The sequence below is a fragment of the Schistocerca nitens genome, chromosome 3 (genome assembly GCF_023898315.1).
Source record: "Schistocerca nitens isolate TAMUIC-IGC-003100 chromosome 3, iqSchNite1.1, whole genome shotgun sequence".
In the NCBI taxonomy this organism is placed as follows: Eukaryota; Metazoa; Arthropoda; class Insecta; order Orthoptera; family Acrididae; genus Schistocerca; species Schistocerca nitens.
In genome coordinates, this window is record NC_064616.1 from 906,999,481 (window position 1) to 907,018,631 (window position 19,151).

At 43.3% G+C, this 19,151-nt stretch overlaps 1 protein-coding gene across 2 annotated transcripts in view; it reads right to left on the bottom strand.

Moving 5' to 3' along the window:
• The window catches only part of LOC126248964 (sodium-coupled neutral amino acid transporter 9-like), a 356,283-nt gene that overhangs the window by 200,260 nt on the left and 136,872 nt on the right, over window positions 1–19,151 (bottom strand). For both annotated transcript variants that reach the window (XM_049950515.1, XM_049950514.1), the window contains exon 2: window positions 15,632–15,736. In XM_049950515.1, the coding sequence (XP_049806472.1) occupies window positions 15,632–15,736 (105 nt within the window). The remainder of the gene's footprint in view (window positions 1–15,631; window positions 15,737–19,151) is intronic.

Sequence of the window (19,151 nt, forward strand, 5' to 3'; positions counted from 1 at the left end):
TTCACTTCTAAACACACATTACGTCTTCACTGCAGAAGCCACGGAAATCTCTCAAGTGCACAGTTCGGCACTATGAAATATTTCTATCTCGCCCGACCACGCGCAAACTGCTCGACTCTCCAAGTATATCCCGCGACAGTCCGTCGCACCTCCACGTCCAGCACTCCACCAGTCCTGTGTGACCCGATGCTCCTCCCCCACTTCTATACAGTCTCTCCATTCTTCGGTTGTCACCAACCGTAGTAATGAGCGCCGCGATTGGCTGAGCGTTCCCGCCATGTCTCCAAGCCAGCGCAAACTCACAAACATATTAAAACACATAAGATATACTGGATTTACATTTAAAAAACTTGAAATTAGATAAATATTCCTACGGCTGGACCATAAACACGCTCTAAGACATGTTATTAAATACATAAACAAAACAAATAAACATATATCAAAGGAATAGAAACAAAAGCAGGCCAGTAGCCTAATGTCTCTGTGGTTTCTAAAACACAGTAAATATTTGACTAATTTCTTCATGAATAGTTTATATCGGATATAAACAAAGACATAGGAGAATACATATATTTATAAGCACGCTGCTACCGTTTTATCGTGTAACTGTGGAGTGCTTATGGCCTGACGCGATCAATAGTAATCGGCCACTTTGACCTCAAATAACTCATGTACTATTCAAGTTAATTGCCTGTAATTCATACTAATTTAGAAACACTAATACACTATTGGCCATTAAAATTGCTACACCAAGAAGAAATGCAGATGATAAACGGGTATTGATTGGACAAATACATTATATTTGAACTAACATGTGATTAAATTTTCACGCAATTTGGGTGCATAGATTCTGAGAAATCAGTACCCAGAACAACCACCTCTGGTCGTAATAACGGCCTTGATACACCTGGGCATTGAGTCAAATAGAGCTTGGATGGCGTGTACAGGTACAGCTGCCCATGCAGCTTCAACACGATACCACAGTTCATCAAGAGTAGTGACTGGCGTATTGTGACGAGCCAGTTGCTCGGCCACCATCGGCCAGACATTTTCAATTGGTAAGAGATCTGGAGAATGTGCTGGTCAGGGCAGCAGTCGAACATTTTCTGTATCCAGAAAGGCCCGAACAGAACCTGCAACATGCGTCGTAACAAATCTCAAATGTAACGTCCACTGTTCAAAGTGCCGTCAATGCAAACAAGAGGTGACCGAGACGTGTAAGCAATGGCACCCCATACCATCACGCCGGGTGATACGCCAGTATGGCGATGACGAATACACGCTTCCAATGTACGTTCACGGCGATGTCACCAAATAATGATACGACCATCATGATGCTGGAAACAGAAACTGGATTCATCCGAAAAAGTGACGTTTTGCCATTAATGCACCAAGGTTCGGCGTTGAGTACACCACAGCAGGCGCTCCTGTCTGAGATGCAGCGTCAAGGGTAACCGCAGCAATTGTCTCCGAGCTGATAGTCCATGCTGCTGCAAACGTCGTCGAACTCTTCTTGCACATGTTTGTTGTCTTGCAAACGTCCCCGTCTGTTGACTCAGGGATCGAGACGTGGCTGCACGATCCGTTACAGCCATGCGGATAAGAGGCCTGTCATCTCGACTGCTAGTGATACGAGGCCGTTGGGATCCAGCACGGCGTTCCGTATTACCCTCCTGAACCCACCGATTCCATATTCTGCTAACAGTCATTGGATCTCGACCAACGCGAGCAGCAATGTCGCGATACGATAAACCGCAATCGCGATAGGCTACAATCCGACCTTTATCAATGTCGGAAACGTGATGGTACGCATTTCTCCTCCTTACACGAGGCATCACAACAACGTTTCACCAGGCAACGCCGGTCAACTGCTGTTTTAGTATGAGAAATCGGTTGGAAACTTTCATCATGTCAGCACGTTGTAGATGTCGCCACCGGCGCCAACTTTGTGTGAATGCTCTGAAAAGCAAATCATTCGCATATCACAGCATCTTCATCCTGTCGGTTAAATTTCGCGTTTGTAGCACGTCATCTTCGTGGTGTAGCAATTTTAATGGCCAGTAGTGTAGCTTTGTAAAGACACGTCGATCGACAAAATCTGATGAACTGTTTATATTTTGGGAATTCATTGCTGGGTGTTACATGTATAATTTACAGTCAGATACTACACTTTAAACTAATAAAGATATTGAAAATCTGATTACATCATCAGAATCGTAGTGGAAATAATGGTATTGTTCATGTTTCTTTTTAAGGTATCATGATTCCTCTGGCTGATTAATTACTACATGAACTGTGAAATGTCTGCTATTATGGTTTCACAAAGTCCGCCATCTTTGGCACTCCCAGCATACACATCTCCTTCATCGACACAAAGCACAGACCTCGACTCCACGTGAACACGGAATTCCCAGCCACGCGGTCGGCCTGGACGACACACTGGAGCTACCCCTCTTGCACCGGCCGACGCTCTGCACCGTGTGGCCACCGCCGAGCCGCGGCCTGCCAAGCGGCCCGTGCGGCCACGCCAATTCCGAATTTAGAATATTTTCAGAGCGCCACAACTCGCCCGTTACCTCACAAGGTTCGTGGCACTAAATCCGTGTTCACATTCATCCATAGATATACACAAATCAAAAAAACTTTGCATCACCTCAGTTCCCGAGAGTTCCGGAACCTGTACAGAAAATTACAATAGAGATCAACATAAACATCATTTCTGCCCTTTTTATTGCTCATGAAAACCACATATTGCATGTTGTACCACCATACAGAGAGACCTTCAGAGATAGTGGTCCAGATTGCTGTACACACCTGTATCTCTAATACTCAGTAGCACATCCTGTATTCGTCGTGGCATACTATCCACAAGTTCATACAGGCAATGTTGGTCCATATTGTCCCACTCCTCAACGGCGATTCGTCATAGATCTCTCAGAGTGGTTGGTGGGTCATGTCGTCCATAAACTGCCCTTTTCAATTTAGCCCAGGCATGTTCGATAGGGTTCATGTCTGGAGAACATGCTGACAACTCTTGTCGAGCGAAGTCATTATCCCGAAGGAAGCCATTCACAAGATGTGCACGATGGCGGCGCGAACTGTCGTCCATGAAGACGAATGCCTCGCCAATATGCTGCCGATATGATTGCAATATCGGCCGGAGGATTGCATTCACGTATCATACAGCCGTTACGACGCCTTCCATGACCACCATCGGCGTACGTTGGCCCCACATAACGCCACCCCAAAACAGGAGGGAACCTCCATCTTGCTGCATTTGCTGGACAGTGTGTCTAAAGCGTTCAGCCTGACCGGGTTGCCTCCAAACACGTCTCGGCGAAGAGAACGTGATGCCAATCCTGAGCGGTCCATTCAGCATGTTGTTGGGCCCATCTATACCATGCTGCAATGGTGTCGTGGTTGCAAAGATACACCTCGCCACGGACATCGGGAGTGAAGGTATGCATTATGCAGCCTATTGCACACAGTTTGAGTCATAATACGACGTCCTGTGGCTGCGAGAAAAGCGTTATTCAACATGGTGGTCTGAGCGAGGCTCTTCATCGTCAGTTCCTGTCTCTCTGCATCTCCTCCATGTCCGACAGTGGCATAGCGTGAGGGGAGACTTTGAGACTTAGTCTCCCCTGTATTCGTGCTTAAAAAAGATGCAATAGTAAATCGTAACAAAAATATAAACAACTTTCTACAAAGGGTTCTAAATGCGCGAAGACACCAGTTTTGTAGCCCGTCCCGCACCCTGAGTATTGGTGTATTTGCCTGCTTGAGACTCGACTGCTCTCCGTCTCTGCCTCCCTTCCCCACTGGCTGTGTGCGCCTGCGCGTTAGTGGCATTCTTGGCTCCCCTCCACTTCCCCTCTTCCACGAAGGCCGGTGCGCTGCACTTGCCAGCAGGTATCGAGACTAGTCTCTGCCGCTTCTATGCTGGCTTTTAACACGGGAGTGAACAGTCGCGCGGTTTGTTTTCATAGTCATTCTTGTGTGGTTTTAGTGCATATTTTCGTTGTGTCGCCAACATGAGTGAGCCAGCAACTGAACACTTAATAAAATTTTTATTAAAAACGCCTTTTTCTACATTAACGTACGAAAAAAGGTGTGAATTGAAGGACAAACGACCTACTCCTATACTCAGTGTAGTTTAAAGTGAAGCCGAACAAAAACGCACTTTTCAGGCAGCCTGAGGCAGTTAATAACAGATTATTATGTTATAGATGTCTTCAGTTTGGTGGTGAAAAGGAATGGTGCAATTAGGGCATTTGTACAATAAACAACTTTGACAGGAAAGCACAAAAGCATCAGATATCCAAACGTCACCCCCAGAACAAAGAATCATTTCAATTATTGGGCAAAAGTAGAATTGATCACGCCCTTTCTGAAGGCGCTCGTCTGAAAGCAATAAAATACAACGAACAAGTTGCATCCAACAGGAGAGTATTCGCTCGTCTTATTCAGGCAATTGTAATTTTTTGTAAACAAGAACTAGCCTTTCGCGGCCATCTAGAAGACGAATCCTCCAGCAGCAAAGGTAACTATATGGAATTGTTGGATTTACTAGCTCAAGGAGAGCAGTTAATCCGGCAGCATCTGTCATCATCTTCAACCTTTAAAGGAACTTCTCCAGATATACAGAATGATGTAATAGAAATGATAATTCTGGTAGTTAATGAGAAAATAAAATCTGAAATTCAGAACTGCAATTTCATTTCGATTCAGGCTGATGAAACATTAGAAGTGTCATGCAAGAGTCAAATGAGTATAATATTCAGGTACTGTATTGCAGACAAAATTGAGGAAAGAGCTGTTTATTCATTGTTACGCACACCAACTGAATTTGGGACTGTTACATGCCTCCAAAATCGTACGACAAGTACTCATGTTTGTAAGTGATCTTACTGCATTGGAACCGTACTGCTAACTGAGAAAGGATTTAAACTTCCACGCGTAAGCAACACTCGCTGAAACTTTTGTTCCACGGAAGTTTCAACATCTAGTCATTTCTCAGGGCTATATAGTGTGTTTAATTACATATTTGATGATACAGACTCTCAGTGGTACCCAGAATCTTTGAGCTGTGCTGTGGGAATGAAACGACGGATGGATGATCCTACGTTTGTCTACTTGCTTTGCTTCTACCGAGGGTGCTTTGTTTATGTTGATCATATCTTTAATGTTCTTCAGTCAAAATCTGTCAGTATAACTGGTTCAAATGGCTCTGAGCACTATGGGACTTAACTTCTAAGGTCATCAGTCCCCTAGAACTTAGAACTACTTAAACCTAACTAACCTAAGGACATCACACACATCCATGCCCGAGGCAGGATTCGAACCTGCGACCGTAGCGGTCACGCGGTTCCAGTATAACTGCTTGCCACGACGAAATAAGAACTGTTTTGAGAAAGTTACGACAGTTAAGAACGGAAACATTCGTTGACGAATGCATTAAATGCAGCATGTGTTTGAATGACAACTTATCATTCTGTGACAGTCAAAAGACATCTCTCAGGGCACTAACTTACGAGATACTGGATTTGCAAATTGTTCAGATGGAAAGAGGATTTCAAGACTCCCCAAATTCAGTTTGTTGAACTTTTGAACGAAAAGTGTTTCCCAATCTATCAAAAAGAATTCCCAAAGTTGAAACTGCTTCAATTATTAGAACAGTAGGCTTTTTTTCAAACAAGAACAACTTGAAAATGAACTGTGTAACATATACGCTGATGAGAAAAAAAACTTATCTCCAAGAATCCTCTTAAAGTACATTGTCAAGCATGATTTAGACTCTGTTTATGAAGAAACAACGAAGTTCCTGCGTTTGGTTTTGACCCTACCCGCATCTACAGCAAGTAGTGAACGAAGCATGAGTACTCTTAAACGAGTGAAGAATTATTTAAGGAATTCAATGTCCAAGACCCGGCTGTCGTGTTTGAGCACGTTAGCAATAGAAAAGACACTACTTGGAGAGCTATCCAGTGACCAGATCTTTGTAGACCGAGTTACAGACTTATTCGTGGAGAGAAAAGACAGGCGCATTGCAGTTGTGTACAAGAAAATATAAGTGCTTCTTCTCTTGCTGCTGGAGTTCTACAAATTTGTCATCGTTTCTTGGACAAGTTAGTTATTATTACGAGGTGTGGCTAGAAAAAAACCGGACTAGTACTGGTGAAACAATAAAACGAATGCAATAAGGCTGAAAGTCGCGTGGCCTGTCACGTGACTCTCGCTCCGCCTACTGCTCGAGTTTCATCTGCCTCCTGCACTCAGTCTGCCCGTGGCGTCTGTTTTAAGTAGTTGACGTTTTGTCTGTGCGTCGGAAAATGTTGAGTGTGCAGAAAGAACAGCGTGTTAACATCAAATTTTGTTTCAAACTAGGAAAATCTGCAAGTGAAACGTTTGTAATGTTACAACAAGTGTACGGCGATGATTGTTTATCGCGAACACAAGTGTTTGAGTGGTTTAAACGATTTAAAGATGGCCGCGAAGACACCAGTGATGACACTCGCACTGGCAGACCATTGTCAGCAAAAACTGATGCAAACATTGAAAAAATCGGTAAACTTGTTCGACACTTTCCTTGTCAACTCCTGTTAACTCAGACACTGCTCTGATTGTTAAACGGCGATCTTGTCGAACAAGTTTACCGATTTTTTCAATGTTTGCATCAGTTTTTGCTGACAATGGTCTGCCAGTGCGAGTGTCATCACTGGTGTCTTCGCGGCCATCTTTAAATCGTTTAAACCACTCAAACACTTGTGTTCGCGATAAACAATCATCGCCGTACACTTGTTGTAACATTACAAACGTTTCACTTGCAGATTTTCCTAGTTTGAAACAAAATTTGATGTTAACACGCTGTTCTTTCTGCACACTCAACATTTTCCGACGCACAGACAAAACGTCAACTACTTAAAACAGACGCCACGGGCAGACTGAGTGCAGGAGGCAGATGAAACTCGAGCAGTAGGCGGAGCGAGAGTCACGTGACAGGCCACGCGACTTTCAGCCTTATTGCATTCGTTTTATTGTTTCACCAGTACTAGTCCGGTTTTTTTCTAGCCACACCTCGTATTATTATTGTTAAAGGTGGTGGACGTGGTAGTGGTAGTAATAGTAGTAGTTGTCGTTTTATTTTATTCATTTTGCTTCATTTGTTTAAATTATTGTTTATTGTACTATTATGTCTCCCTATAATTACTGTAGTCTCCCCAGCCTTTACAACCGCTCTACGCCACTGATGTCCGAACAAAATTGCTTTGGTTCACTCCGAGATTCCTGGACACTTCCCTTGTTGAGGGCCCTTCCTGAAACAAAGTGACAATTCGGACGCGATCGAACCGCGGTATTGACCAGCTAGGCTTGGTTGAACTACAGCCAACACGAGCCGTGTACTTCCTTCCTGGTGGAATAACTGGAACTGATCGGCTGTCGGACCACCTCCGTCTAATAGGCGCTGCTCATGCATGGTTGTTTACATCTTTAGTGACATCTCTGAACAGTCAAGGGGACTATGTCTGTGATACAATATTCACAGTCAACGTTTATCTTCAGGAGTTCTGGGAAGCGGGGTGACCCAGAACTTTTTTTGATGTGTGTAGGTATAGCTTCGATTGCTTTCACAAGTTGTTTCACACGAGTAGGAATGTGTTGAGGATTTTCTTTATAGCATCGAAAGTATTTAACTTAATTTAAAATCAACCTTCTCACTTAAATAAGGAACTGATATGTCGCCATAAAACACACATTCATATTCATCTGAAGACCACGTGTCTGAAGTTAATTCGGCTGTATCCAAAAAGAAATTCAAGTCTTCAAAGCGGTTTCTTATATTGTCTACCAACGACTGAAAAAATTTCTTGCAAAATGTTTGAAATTTGCTATAGATATAGTAATTGCGACCAATCTCAGTAAGCGCGTTTCCTCCAACTCCTGTATTATCATCCTAATTCTCGGCGAGTCATTTGTTTTCAGAGTTTCAAGGGCTTTTATAGCCACGTCAATTTCTTGTTTGGCCTGAAAGACTGATGAATTTCTGTTTTACATAAGGAATGATAATATTTGCAGAACTTTTAGGGTCTCATACAGCACAACTAATTCTACTTTAAGCATCCATTTTGTGAAAAATTTTAGCAACCTTCGAAATTTGGATCTGTCACGATATGATCTGGAAATATGGACAAGACAAATGAAAGCACGGCCTGGTTTTAATAGCTGAGAGGGCAGTTTTTTGTGAAACACCCTGTAGTTGTCTCTGATTATTGGGACTTTGAGAAAACTCAGAATATAGGGAAGCTGAAAACGTCTGTTTATGGTACACATCTGCCACATCATTCAAAACATTATGGTCAGCTAGTTCCTTTTTGTAATTCCTACAATGCACGGAAATTAAGTTCTTATGTAAATACTACGCATTAGAGCTGCCACGCCTTTGTAATGTGCAAGCATTGTTGATACATCAAGTGCAGAAATGCCTACAAGATGGTTTTTTAATACATAGTATTTAATGTTATATTGGGGCTGGTAACAGTCTACCGGAAATACCTTCTCCTCCTCCACTTTCTAACTCAACAATATCGAAAAAATAATTCAAGCAACGCCCTCAGAAGACAAACGTAAATGTATTATTCAACAGATTTTACAGGAAATCGTTGTACTTTTGTCCACCATGACACTGAAGATTGTACCCGATTCTGTAAGGAAGTGAGTAAGATTATTTTTCATTTCTTTTCCTATAAACATAATATTTCGGCGTTAATGCTTAGAATGAAGCATACAACTGACTGAAAAAGATTTCATTTTTGTAATTCCATTACATCGAATATGATTTGAATGATAATTTTTGATTAGCTATTACATATGCGGATCTGGACAGCCGACTGGAGTGTCCGAGCGGTTCAAGGCGCTACAGTCTGGAACCGCGCGACCACTACGGTCGCAGGTTCGAATCCTGCCTCGGGCATGGTTGTGTATGATGTCCTTAGGTTAGTTAGGTTTAAGTAGTTCTAAGTTCTAGGGGACTGATGACCTCAGTAGTTAAGTCCCATAGTGCTCAGAGCCATTTGAACCATTTTTTTTGATCTGGACAACAAAGGAGTTGTAATTACTTTTTCTTGATGTTGCTTTCCCCACAACTTTTCACTTTCACTCGCGCATTTTTCTTTATTTTCTTTTCTTTGCTATGTATGATTCTACACATTTCATGTGTGATTCGCACTTTGCATGGTCACAAGTTTTATCACTTAATTTTTTGGCGTTATTAGCAGAAACACCAGCTAGAGATCGCATTATAGACAAGCACACGTCCAATGTTTTTCGCCTTCAGCTCACGATCTTCTGATCACACTGTGTATATTACCAAGTTTTTGTCATTCACAGACAGCCACAGCTTAGTTTTTTGCCAGTTTTGAAAAAGGGGTAAGGGAACACAATATCCCACTACAGTTTTAAGCCTAGTGTTAGGCTTCTTACAATTCTTAGTCCCTGATGATGCAATATCTTTCTCTTTGTTAGCACCTTCATTGCCGTTTTTATTTTTAGACTGACCTTGAGTTTTAACTCTTTTAGCGCCACCGTAAGTATCGTGACTGTCAATGTTCGCCTACGTTTCTGGGAATGAATTGCTGTTAAGGAATGATGAAATTTTACTTAGTTTGCAATTTCCAGGTAATGCTACTTACCTCGCAGGCAACGGATGACAGAGCTTACGTTAGATTAAAGCAACAATTACAGCTCGAGAAAGACAATTCAGTTTGAAATGTCTTCAAATGTTTAAATACATAACACTTCTTTCCAAAAATCAATGAGCAAACATGTTAATAAAGCAACAATTACAGCTCGAGAATGACAATTTAGTTTGAAATGTCTTCAAATGTTTAAATACATAATGTTTTATGTTAATGTAGTAATAGTGTGTTAATATTTGTATTTTCTGTGTACAGCTCCACAAATTTAAATTAAATGTTAAGTATTACATATCCGATGAGGGGGAAATAAAGATTGGGATTGGATTGGTAATTTTAAATCAGAGGATGGGATGATTTGATGCCGAGTGAGAGGGGGCGTGGAGGGGGGGGGGGGGGGATCCCTGCCATCCCCCTTGCAAATCGCACGCTGCTCTATTGAGATCGAAGCTGAGTGTGACAGTGAAGTTATCTGATTGCGTATAACAGGTCTGGTGGAACTAAGTCAATTGTTGGATGTTTTTACCGGCCATACGATTCCTCTGTAACGGTTCTATGGCCAGTAGCGCGTAAATACGCATATCTTGCAATACTAGTAGGGGGCGATTTCAACCTACCGAGTATAGACTGGGACGTTTGTGGACTAATTGTGGGGTTACAGTCAGACAGTCTTGTGAAATATTTTGAACACATTCTGTAAAAACAGTCTAGAGAAGCTAGTTCGGCAACCCAGACACAATGGAAATATTTTAGAACTTGTAGCTATAAACAGGCCGGACCTTATCGACAGCGTCGGTATAGAGTCGGGGATTAATGATAATGATGTCATTATAGCAACTATGGTTATGAAAGTTAAGAAATCAGTCAAGAAGGTTAGGCGAGTGTTTCTGCAGAGGGTAAGCAGTTGAGAGCATCTCACTTAGACAGTCAATTGAAGTCATTTAGCAGTAACATGGACGCAGAGGAATTATGGGCAAAGTTTAAACAGACTGTAAGTTGTGATCTGGGGAACTACATGCCTAGTAAGTGGATTAAGGACGGAAACACCCACCTTGATTTAAAAACATAATTCGGAAATGCTGGAGAAGCGAAGATTGTTGTACTCTCGGTTCAAAAGAGAACGCGCAGATGACGACAGGCAAAGATTAGTAAGGATCTGTGCGTCTATGTAAAATCGCTAAGCGGGTCTAAGCCTTCCATCCAGTCACTCGTTGACCGTTCTGGGGTGGCAATCGAAGAAAGCAAAATGAAAGCAGAAGTTTCAAGTTTGCGTTTAAGAAATCTTTCACACAGGAACATACCGTCACTTGGCCATCGAACAGACCCCCGTATGGAACAAATAGTAATAAGCACCCCTGGTGTAGAGAAGCATCTGAAAGCGTTGACAACAATTAAGTTTGCCAGGTCAGGATGGAATCAAAAATGGTTCAAATGGCTCTGAGCACTATGGGACTCAACATCTTAGGTCATAAGTCCCCTAGAACTTAGAACTACTTAAACCTAACTAACCTAAGGACATCACACACACCCATGCCCGAGGCAGGATTCGAACCTGCGACCGTAGCGGTCCCGCGGTTCCGGACTGCAGCGCCAGAACCGCACGGCCACCGCGGCCGGCAGGATGGAATCCCAATTCGGTTTTACAAAGAGTGCTCTACGACACTGCCCCTTTGCTTACCTTGCATTTATCATGAATCTCTCTGCCAAAGCAAAGTCCCAAGGGACTAAAAAAAAAGCGCATGTGACTCCTGTACATAAGAAGGATAAAAGAACGGACCCCCACCCCCCACCCAAAAAAAAAAAAAATTACAGGTAAAAATCCCTAACATCGGTTTGCTGCAGAAGCCTTGAAAATATTCTCAGTTCCAAAATAATAAATTTACTCGAGACCAAGAAGCTTAAGTCCACGAGTGAGCACGGTTTTAGAAAGCATCGCTCGTGCGAAACTCAGCTTTCCCTTTTCTCACATGATACCCTCGAACCATAGATGAAGGGCAACAGGCAGTTCCCATATTTCTACATTTCCGGAGAGCATTTGACACAGAGCCCCACTGCAGACTGTTAACGAAAGCAAATGGATTAGGTTCTCAGATACGCTGAAGAGCTGAAACATTATGACAACTGTCCACCGCGAGGCTGAATGCTTCCTGATAGTGTTGCAGGCATGTGACGCAGTAAGGAATGATGTAAGTGGAAAAGAGGCGAATGGACAGTCATTATAGCGACGATACTGGCCGGAAATGCGAAAATCCACTGATATAAACGGATTTGACAAAGGGCACATATTTATGGCCCTGAGGCTGGAAACGAGAATATCTGAAACGGCGAAGCTGGTCACCTGTTGGCGTACTACTGTCGTGAGCGCCTATGGAAAGTGGTTGAAGATAACGAAATAACGGGTAGGCTGTATGGTATTGGACACCACATCTCATCACAAAACTTAGAGGTCGGAGGATCATCCAGGATAGGCAGCGACCTGTAGCAGATCTGAAGACAGAGAATAAGGCTGGTGCAGGCACAAGTGTTTTGGAGTACACCGTTCAAAGGCCATTGTTGAACATGGAACTCCACATCACACGACCCCTGTGTGTTGACCGAATGACATCGTCAGTTATAATTGCATTTGGCACAGCATCACCGTGGATCGATAGAAACGTCTCGCCTGTCGAATCAATCGCATTTCTTGTTACACCAGGTCGATTGTTGGGTCCTTACACGCCAGCATTCAGGCCAATGTCTGCGCGAAACATGCACTGCGCCACAGATGCAGACCGGTGAGGGCAGAATTATGCTATGGGGTACACTGAGTTGGTATTCCGTGGGATTTATGGTGCTAATCGAAGGCATCGTGACAGCAGTGAACTACATGAACATTATTGCGGACCACCTGCATCGCTTCATGCTTGAAGTCTCCCCCTGTGGCGATGGCATCTTAAAGAAGGGTAACTGTCCATGCTGCAAGGTTTGAATCGTGATGCAGTGGATTGATGCGCATTAGAGTGAACTCACATTGATGTATCGGCCAGAAAATGTGGCTGGAACACATACAGGGTGCCAGCTGCGTGCTCGTAAACCACCATCCCGTAATTTGCGAGAATTGACATCTTGTGACACATACACTACGTGATCTAAAGTATCCAGACACCCCAAAAACATACGTTTTTCATGTTATGTGCATTGTGCTGCCACCTACTGCCAGGTACTCCATATCAGCGGCCTCAGTAGTCATAAGACATCGTGAGAGAGCAGAATGGGGCGCTCGGCGAACTCACGGACTCCGAACTTGGTCAGGTGATTGGGTGTCACTTGTGTCATACGTCTGTACGCGAGCTTTCCACACTCCTAAACATCACTAGGCCCACGGTTTCCGAAATGATAGTGGTGTGGATACTTGAAGGGACACACGTACAGCACAAAAGCGTACTGGCCGACCTCGTCTGTTGACTGACAGACACTGCCGACAGTTGAAGAGGATAGTAATGTATAATAGGCAGACATCTCTCCAGACCATCACACAGGAATTCCAAACTGCATCAGGATCCACTGCAAGTACTATGACAGTTAGGTGGTAGGTGGGAAAACTTGGACGGCCGTTGTGGCCGAGCGGTTCTAGGCGCTTCAGTCTGGAACCACGCGACCGCTACTGTCCCAGGTTCGAATCCTGCATCAGGCACGGATGTGTGTGATGTCCTTAGGTTAGTTAGGTTTACGTAGTTCTAAGTTCTAGGGGACTGATGACCTCAGATGTTAAGTCCCATAGTGCTCAGAGCCATTTTTAGAAACCTTGGATTTCATAGTCGAGCGGCTGCTCATAAGCCACACATCACGCCAGTAAATGCCAAACGACGCCTCGCTTGGTGTAAGGAGCTTAAACATTGGACGATTTCACAGTGGAAAAACGTTGTGTGGAGCCACGAATTACGGTACACAATGTGGCGATCCGATGGCAGAGTGTGGGTATGGCGAATGCCCGGTGAATGTCATCTGCCAGCGTGTGTAGTGCTAACAGTAAAATTCGGAGGCGGTGGTGTTACGGTGTGGTCGTGTTTTTCATGGTGGGGGCTTGCGCCCCTTGTTGTTTTGCGTGGTACTATCACAGCACAGGCCTACACTGATGTTTTAAGCACCTTCTTGCTTCCCACTGTTGATGAGCAATTCGGGGATGGCGACTGCATCTTTCAAGACGATCGAGCACCTGTTCATAATGCACGGTCTGTGGCGGAATGGTTACACGACCGTAACATCCCTGTAATGGACTGGCCTGCACAGAGTCCTGACCTGAATCCTATAGAACACCTTTGGGGTGTTTTGGAACGCTGACTTCGTGTCAGGCGTCACCGACAGACATCGATACCTCTCCACAGTACAGCACGCCATGGAGAATGGACTGCCATACACCAGGAAACCTTGCAGCACTAATTGAACGTATGCCTGCGAGAGTGTCATCAAGGCTAAGGGTGGACCAAGACCATTTTGAATTCCAGCATTACCGATGGAGGGTGCCACGAACTTGTCATTTTCAGCCAGGTATTCAAAATGGTTCAAATGGCTCTAAGCACTATGGGACTCAACATCTGAGATCATCAGTCCCCTAGACTTAGAACTACTTAAACCTAACTAACCTAAGTACATCACACACATCCATGTCTGAGGCAGGATTCGAACCTGCGACCGTAACAGCAGCGTGTTTCCGGACTGAAGCGCCTAGAACCGCTCGGCCACAGCGGCTGGCTTTCAGCCAGGTGTCCGGATACTATTGATCGCATAGTGGACATCCGGAATCCTATTAAAGATTTGAAGAATCCATGCCAAACAGAATCTCTGTTGTACTGTGCTTGAAAAGTCGAACAACACGCTATTAAACAGGTGGTCGTTATGTTATGGTTCATCGGTGTATGTTAGTGGCTCGAAGAAGTCTTAAGTAACAGAAGCCGGTATGTTGTCGTCGACGGTTAGCGTTTTTCAGAGACAAGATATCGTTAGGAGTGTCCCAGGGAAGTGCGATAAGACCGCTATTATATTATGTATACATAAATGATCTGGTGGACAGTGTGGGCAGCAATATGCGGTTATTTGCTGATGATGCTGTGGCGTACGGATAGGGGTCAAAGTTGAGTGACTGCAGGATGATACAAGATGGCTTAGACAAAGTTTCTAGTCGGTGTAATGAATGGCAGCTAGCTCTAAATGTAGAAAACTGTATGTTAATGCGGATGAGTAGGAAAAGCAAGCCCATAGTGTTTGGATACAGCATTGGTTGTGTCCTCCTTGACACAGTCAGCATTAGTTGTGTCCTCCTTGACACAGTCATGTCGTTTATTGTATATCTGGGCGTAACGCTGCAAAGCAACATGAAATGGAACGAACATGTGAGAATTGCGTTAGGGGAGGCGACTGGTCGATGTCGGTTTATTGAGAGAATTTTAGGACAGTGTGGTTTGTCTGTAAAGGAGACTGCATATAGGACGTTAGAGCGACCTGTTCTTGAGTACTGCTCGAGTGTTTGGGATCCATACTAGGTCGGATTAAAGGAAGACATCAAAGCAATTTAGAAGCGGGCTGCTAGATACGTTACCGGCGGATTTCGAGGAACGCTATTGAGAAAATATTGGGAACCGGCATTTGAAGCTGACAGCAGAACGATTCTACAGTCTGCAAGATATATTTCGCGTAAGGACCACGTTGATAAGATACGAGGAATTAGGGCTCGTACGGGGGAATACAGACAGTTGTTTTCCCTCGCTCTATTTGCGAGTGGAACAGGAGGGGAAATGACAAGTAGTGGCACAGGGTACCCTCCGCCACGCACCGAACGGTGGCTTTCAAAGTATGTATGTAGATTTAGATGTAGATGTAGGTATTAGATTTAAGTTACTCTTCTATAAGCGCTAAAGGCACAGAAATTATTGTTTTTTATGTGAAATATGACTACACCTTACCTGTTAACGTTGGATTGTAAGTCTTTTTTTTCTCCCGATGGAACCTCTGTAGTAACTGTCGTCTCGAAATCGCTTGTTTCCGAGTCCGGAAACATGCAGATCCCCCTGTAAATGAAAACCACATTAACTGTGTTGCCAATAACTGTAGCATCAAATTTGCGTATGAGTCGTCACTACAATGAAACACATATGGAAGACAACGAAAAAGACGTAGAACAGGGGAACATATCGGTGATTGTAACTATATGTAAATTGTTGACATGGCTTCTTTAATCTTCAAATAACTACAGATACTGTAGCCAGTTCAAAAATGGTTCAAATGGCTCTAAGCACTATGGGACTTAAACGTAACTAACCTATGGACATCACACACATCCATGCCCGAGGCAGGATTCGAACCTGCGACCGTAGCAACAGCGCGGTCTCGGACTGAAGCGCCTAGAACAGCTCGGCCACAGCGGCCGGCTGCCTGTAATCAGTGTTGCAGTATTTTGTTAATCAGAAAATTCCGCGCAGAGCAATGCCATTGCAACATGTAAGTGTAACATACACAGCTGTCCCCAAAATCAGGGAATAAAGTAACGAAATATCTTCTTATATAAAATTTACTATACGGTGCTCTTATAGCAGACGGCCAATTCGCAGATGAAAACCGTGTAGAGATGGTATCGTATTATTCAGACTGACAGAAGAGCAGCCTTTCGTTCAATGAGTGGATTCTAACGTGTAGAATATGCAAATTACCCTCTACGAACATGTTAAGAGAATTCGCAGTTGTTGGCCAAGAGCTATTTAAGATCAAAATTTGGATAATGTTCGAACACTTGACATGAGAAAGATTACGTATATACACTGCTGGCTATTAAAATTGCAACAGTAGGAAGAACGTAAAATAACGAAATTTTATTTATTGTTCATTTACTATATAGTGGGGAGAATAAATGATTTAATTTGCGCGTGATTTGGGGATATAGAGGACGCGAAGTTTAGTAGGCAGAACTGCCACCTCTGGCAGAATAATGGCTCTAAACTTGTCTGGGGATCGAGTCGAACTGAGCTTTGATAACAGGCACAGGTACACCATTCCATATTGCTTCTGCTCTGTGTCAGCAGGCGCGTGATGGAGTATCAGTTTCTCGGCAACCCATATTTTCAGTGGGTGAGAGACCTGAAAGACACGCTGGCCAGGACAACAGTCGAATTTCGTCTATATCGAGGTAGGTCAGGACAGTACGGCTAGTATACGGACTTGAGTTACCTCGGTAAAAGATAACTTCGTGGAGATCTCAAAGATAGAGCACAGCCACTGGTCTTAAAACGTCTAAAAAGTAACGCCTTCTGTTCAAATTACTCTATGTGCTAAGCAGAGATGATCATGTTAACTGCCTAACGGCAACTCATACCATCACACTAACAGCTGGGCCCACATGACAGTGACAAATGATATCTGCCAAAGTCGTTCTCCTTGGAAGTTCGGTGCACGCATGTGTCTGTTGTGATGCTGTACGAAGAAATGCGAGTCGTTCTAAAAGATGGCGTTGCGCTAGTCGTTTGTCCGCTGCTGTCATTGTATACAGCACTGTCGTACGGATACCTCTCTTGCTGCAAGCAACAGTATTTCCCGGCTCGAGGTATGTGAGGTGGCTATACGATACTGCACGGCAGAGCAAACGATATATGTTTTCTTTGGCGCTAGTCGTGTGGGGCCGTTGAAGTCCTGCCCGACGATCAGTATGGTGCTGTTGGATTCACTGATTCCATATTCGCATTGTAACGGAATTCCACTTCTGGCATCAATTACAACTGGATCTCTAGGATGTCTAGGTGTGGGCGGTGATTCTCTACCGAATAAGGTTACAGGTACAGCAGACATGGCAGCGCTTGGATACAAGAAACCCTTTATTGCTGTTTTTTTATTAGACTTTGATGCTGCTAGTCTCTATGGAGAGGGAGGCAAATATACCGTCACGGCGTCTCTCGGTACGACGATCTCCGACCCGGCCTTGTACACTGAATAGCCAGATTTTTATGCAGTAATAATCCCTTAAATGTGTATGCATTTATGCACCAAAAAATCTAAATTACGCACATAAAGTATGCACGTAAACTGTTCGCGTGAAATGATATAAAAACTGAATTGGTATAGTTTTAGTACAAACAGAACTTATGGAAATACCTGTGAATGGTGCACAAAGAAAAGTTAACAAAACATACAAGAAAACTAGTACTTTATATTAATTTACGGAAAGCTATTGTGACACAGTTAGGTTTCTTCCTCCCTTCTGTCACAGTTCACAATCACTGTATGTTCCAGATGTTCGAAAGTAAGTTGTCTCCAGTTGCCTCGCAAAATGTGCTTCTCTCTGCTTCACAGGAACTTAAAGGTGCATGTACAGAATCGGCTGTTTGTTCCCCGTTAGCGATGAATTGCTCGGAAGATCGATGCACTTATAGGTTAAAGTTTCTTCGATTTCACAAATTTGTTTGTATTCTGGATTTTTTGAAAGTATGTTTTGAACTTTTTGCTTCACTATTCAACCAACTCCTCCAGGAGCAGAATCAAGTTTAGAGACTGTGTTTTTGAACACAATGAATCAAAAGAGAACTGCCTGTCTCCATAGAAACAATTGCCGCGGGAAGATGAGAAAAATGAGGATATATATGCAACATCAGCTACTATTTCTGTGGTGTTCAGAACATCTTGGGCAGTTTGAACTGATGCTGCATTTTTACGATCAAATGTAGAAACGAGTTCTTAACAGTTCCTAAATCTTCGGTGTACTAAATTACTGCAGGCAACCATGTCCCTCAGCACGTTATAATTGGTGCTGGTGGCAGCGGAACGTCAAGTGCTGCGGCTTTGAAGGCTTGTTTTCTATAAGATGCTTTTACACCTTGTTCAAAGCAGACAACAATTTGTCAGCAGGATGAAAATTTGCACGAATAGTTTCAACTATGCGATGTAACCCATGAGAAAGACAAATCAAATGTATCATGATGGGAAATATAACTTTGAGAGCAGTACCAGTTTTGATCACGTAACTTGCTGCATCAGTAATACATGCTCATACTGAGAGTCATTTGGCCATAGTAAATTTATGCAACCGATAAAAAATGAAGAAACTGTGGAGTTATTTGTCATTTGAAACTGATCCATGGCAAGTACATACGGCGTAGATCGTACATTTTAGTTAAGGGAACCAATTACAATATTTGAAATAAACCGTCCCTCACGGCTTTGTGTTCCGTCGATTGACACCTTTATAAAATTATTTTCAATCAGATCCCTTATTTTTTTTTAGTGGTTTGACGTTGCACTGCTTTACGCATTTTTTATGTATTGTCAATTCGTCTGGCATTTTACACCCTGTATGCTTCTCAATGAAATTTCTCAGAACAGGATTAGTTAATTTCCACAGCAGAATATCTGACAGCAAAACGGTTTCGCACAAATCAAAAGAAAACTACGAAAAAGAACTGTTAGAACATTCACCTAACAACATCTGGATGGGACCAATTT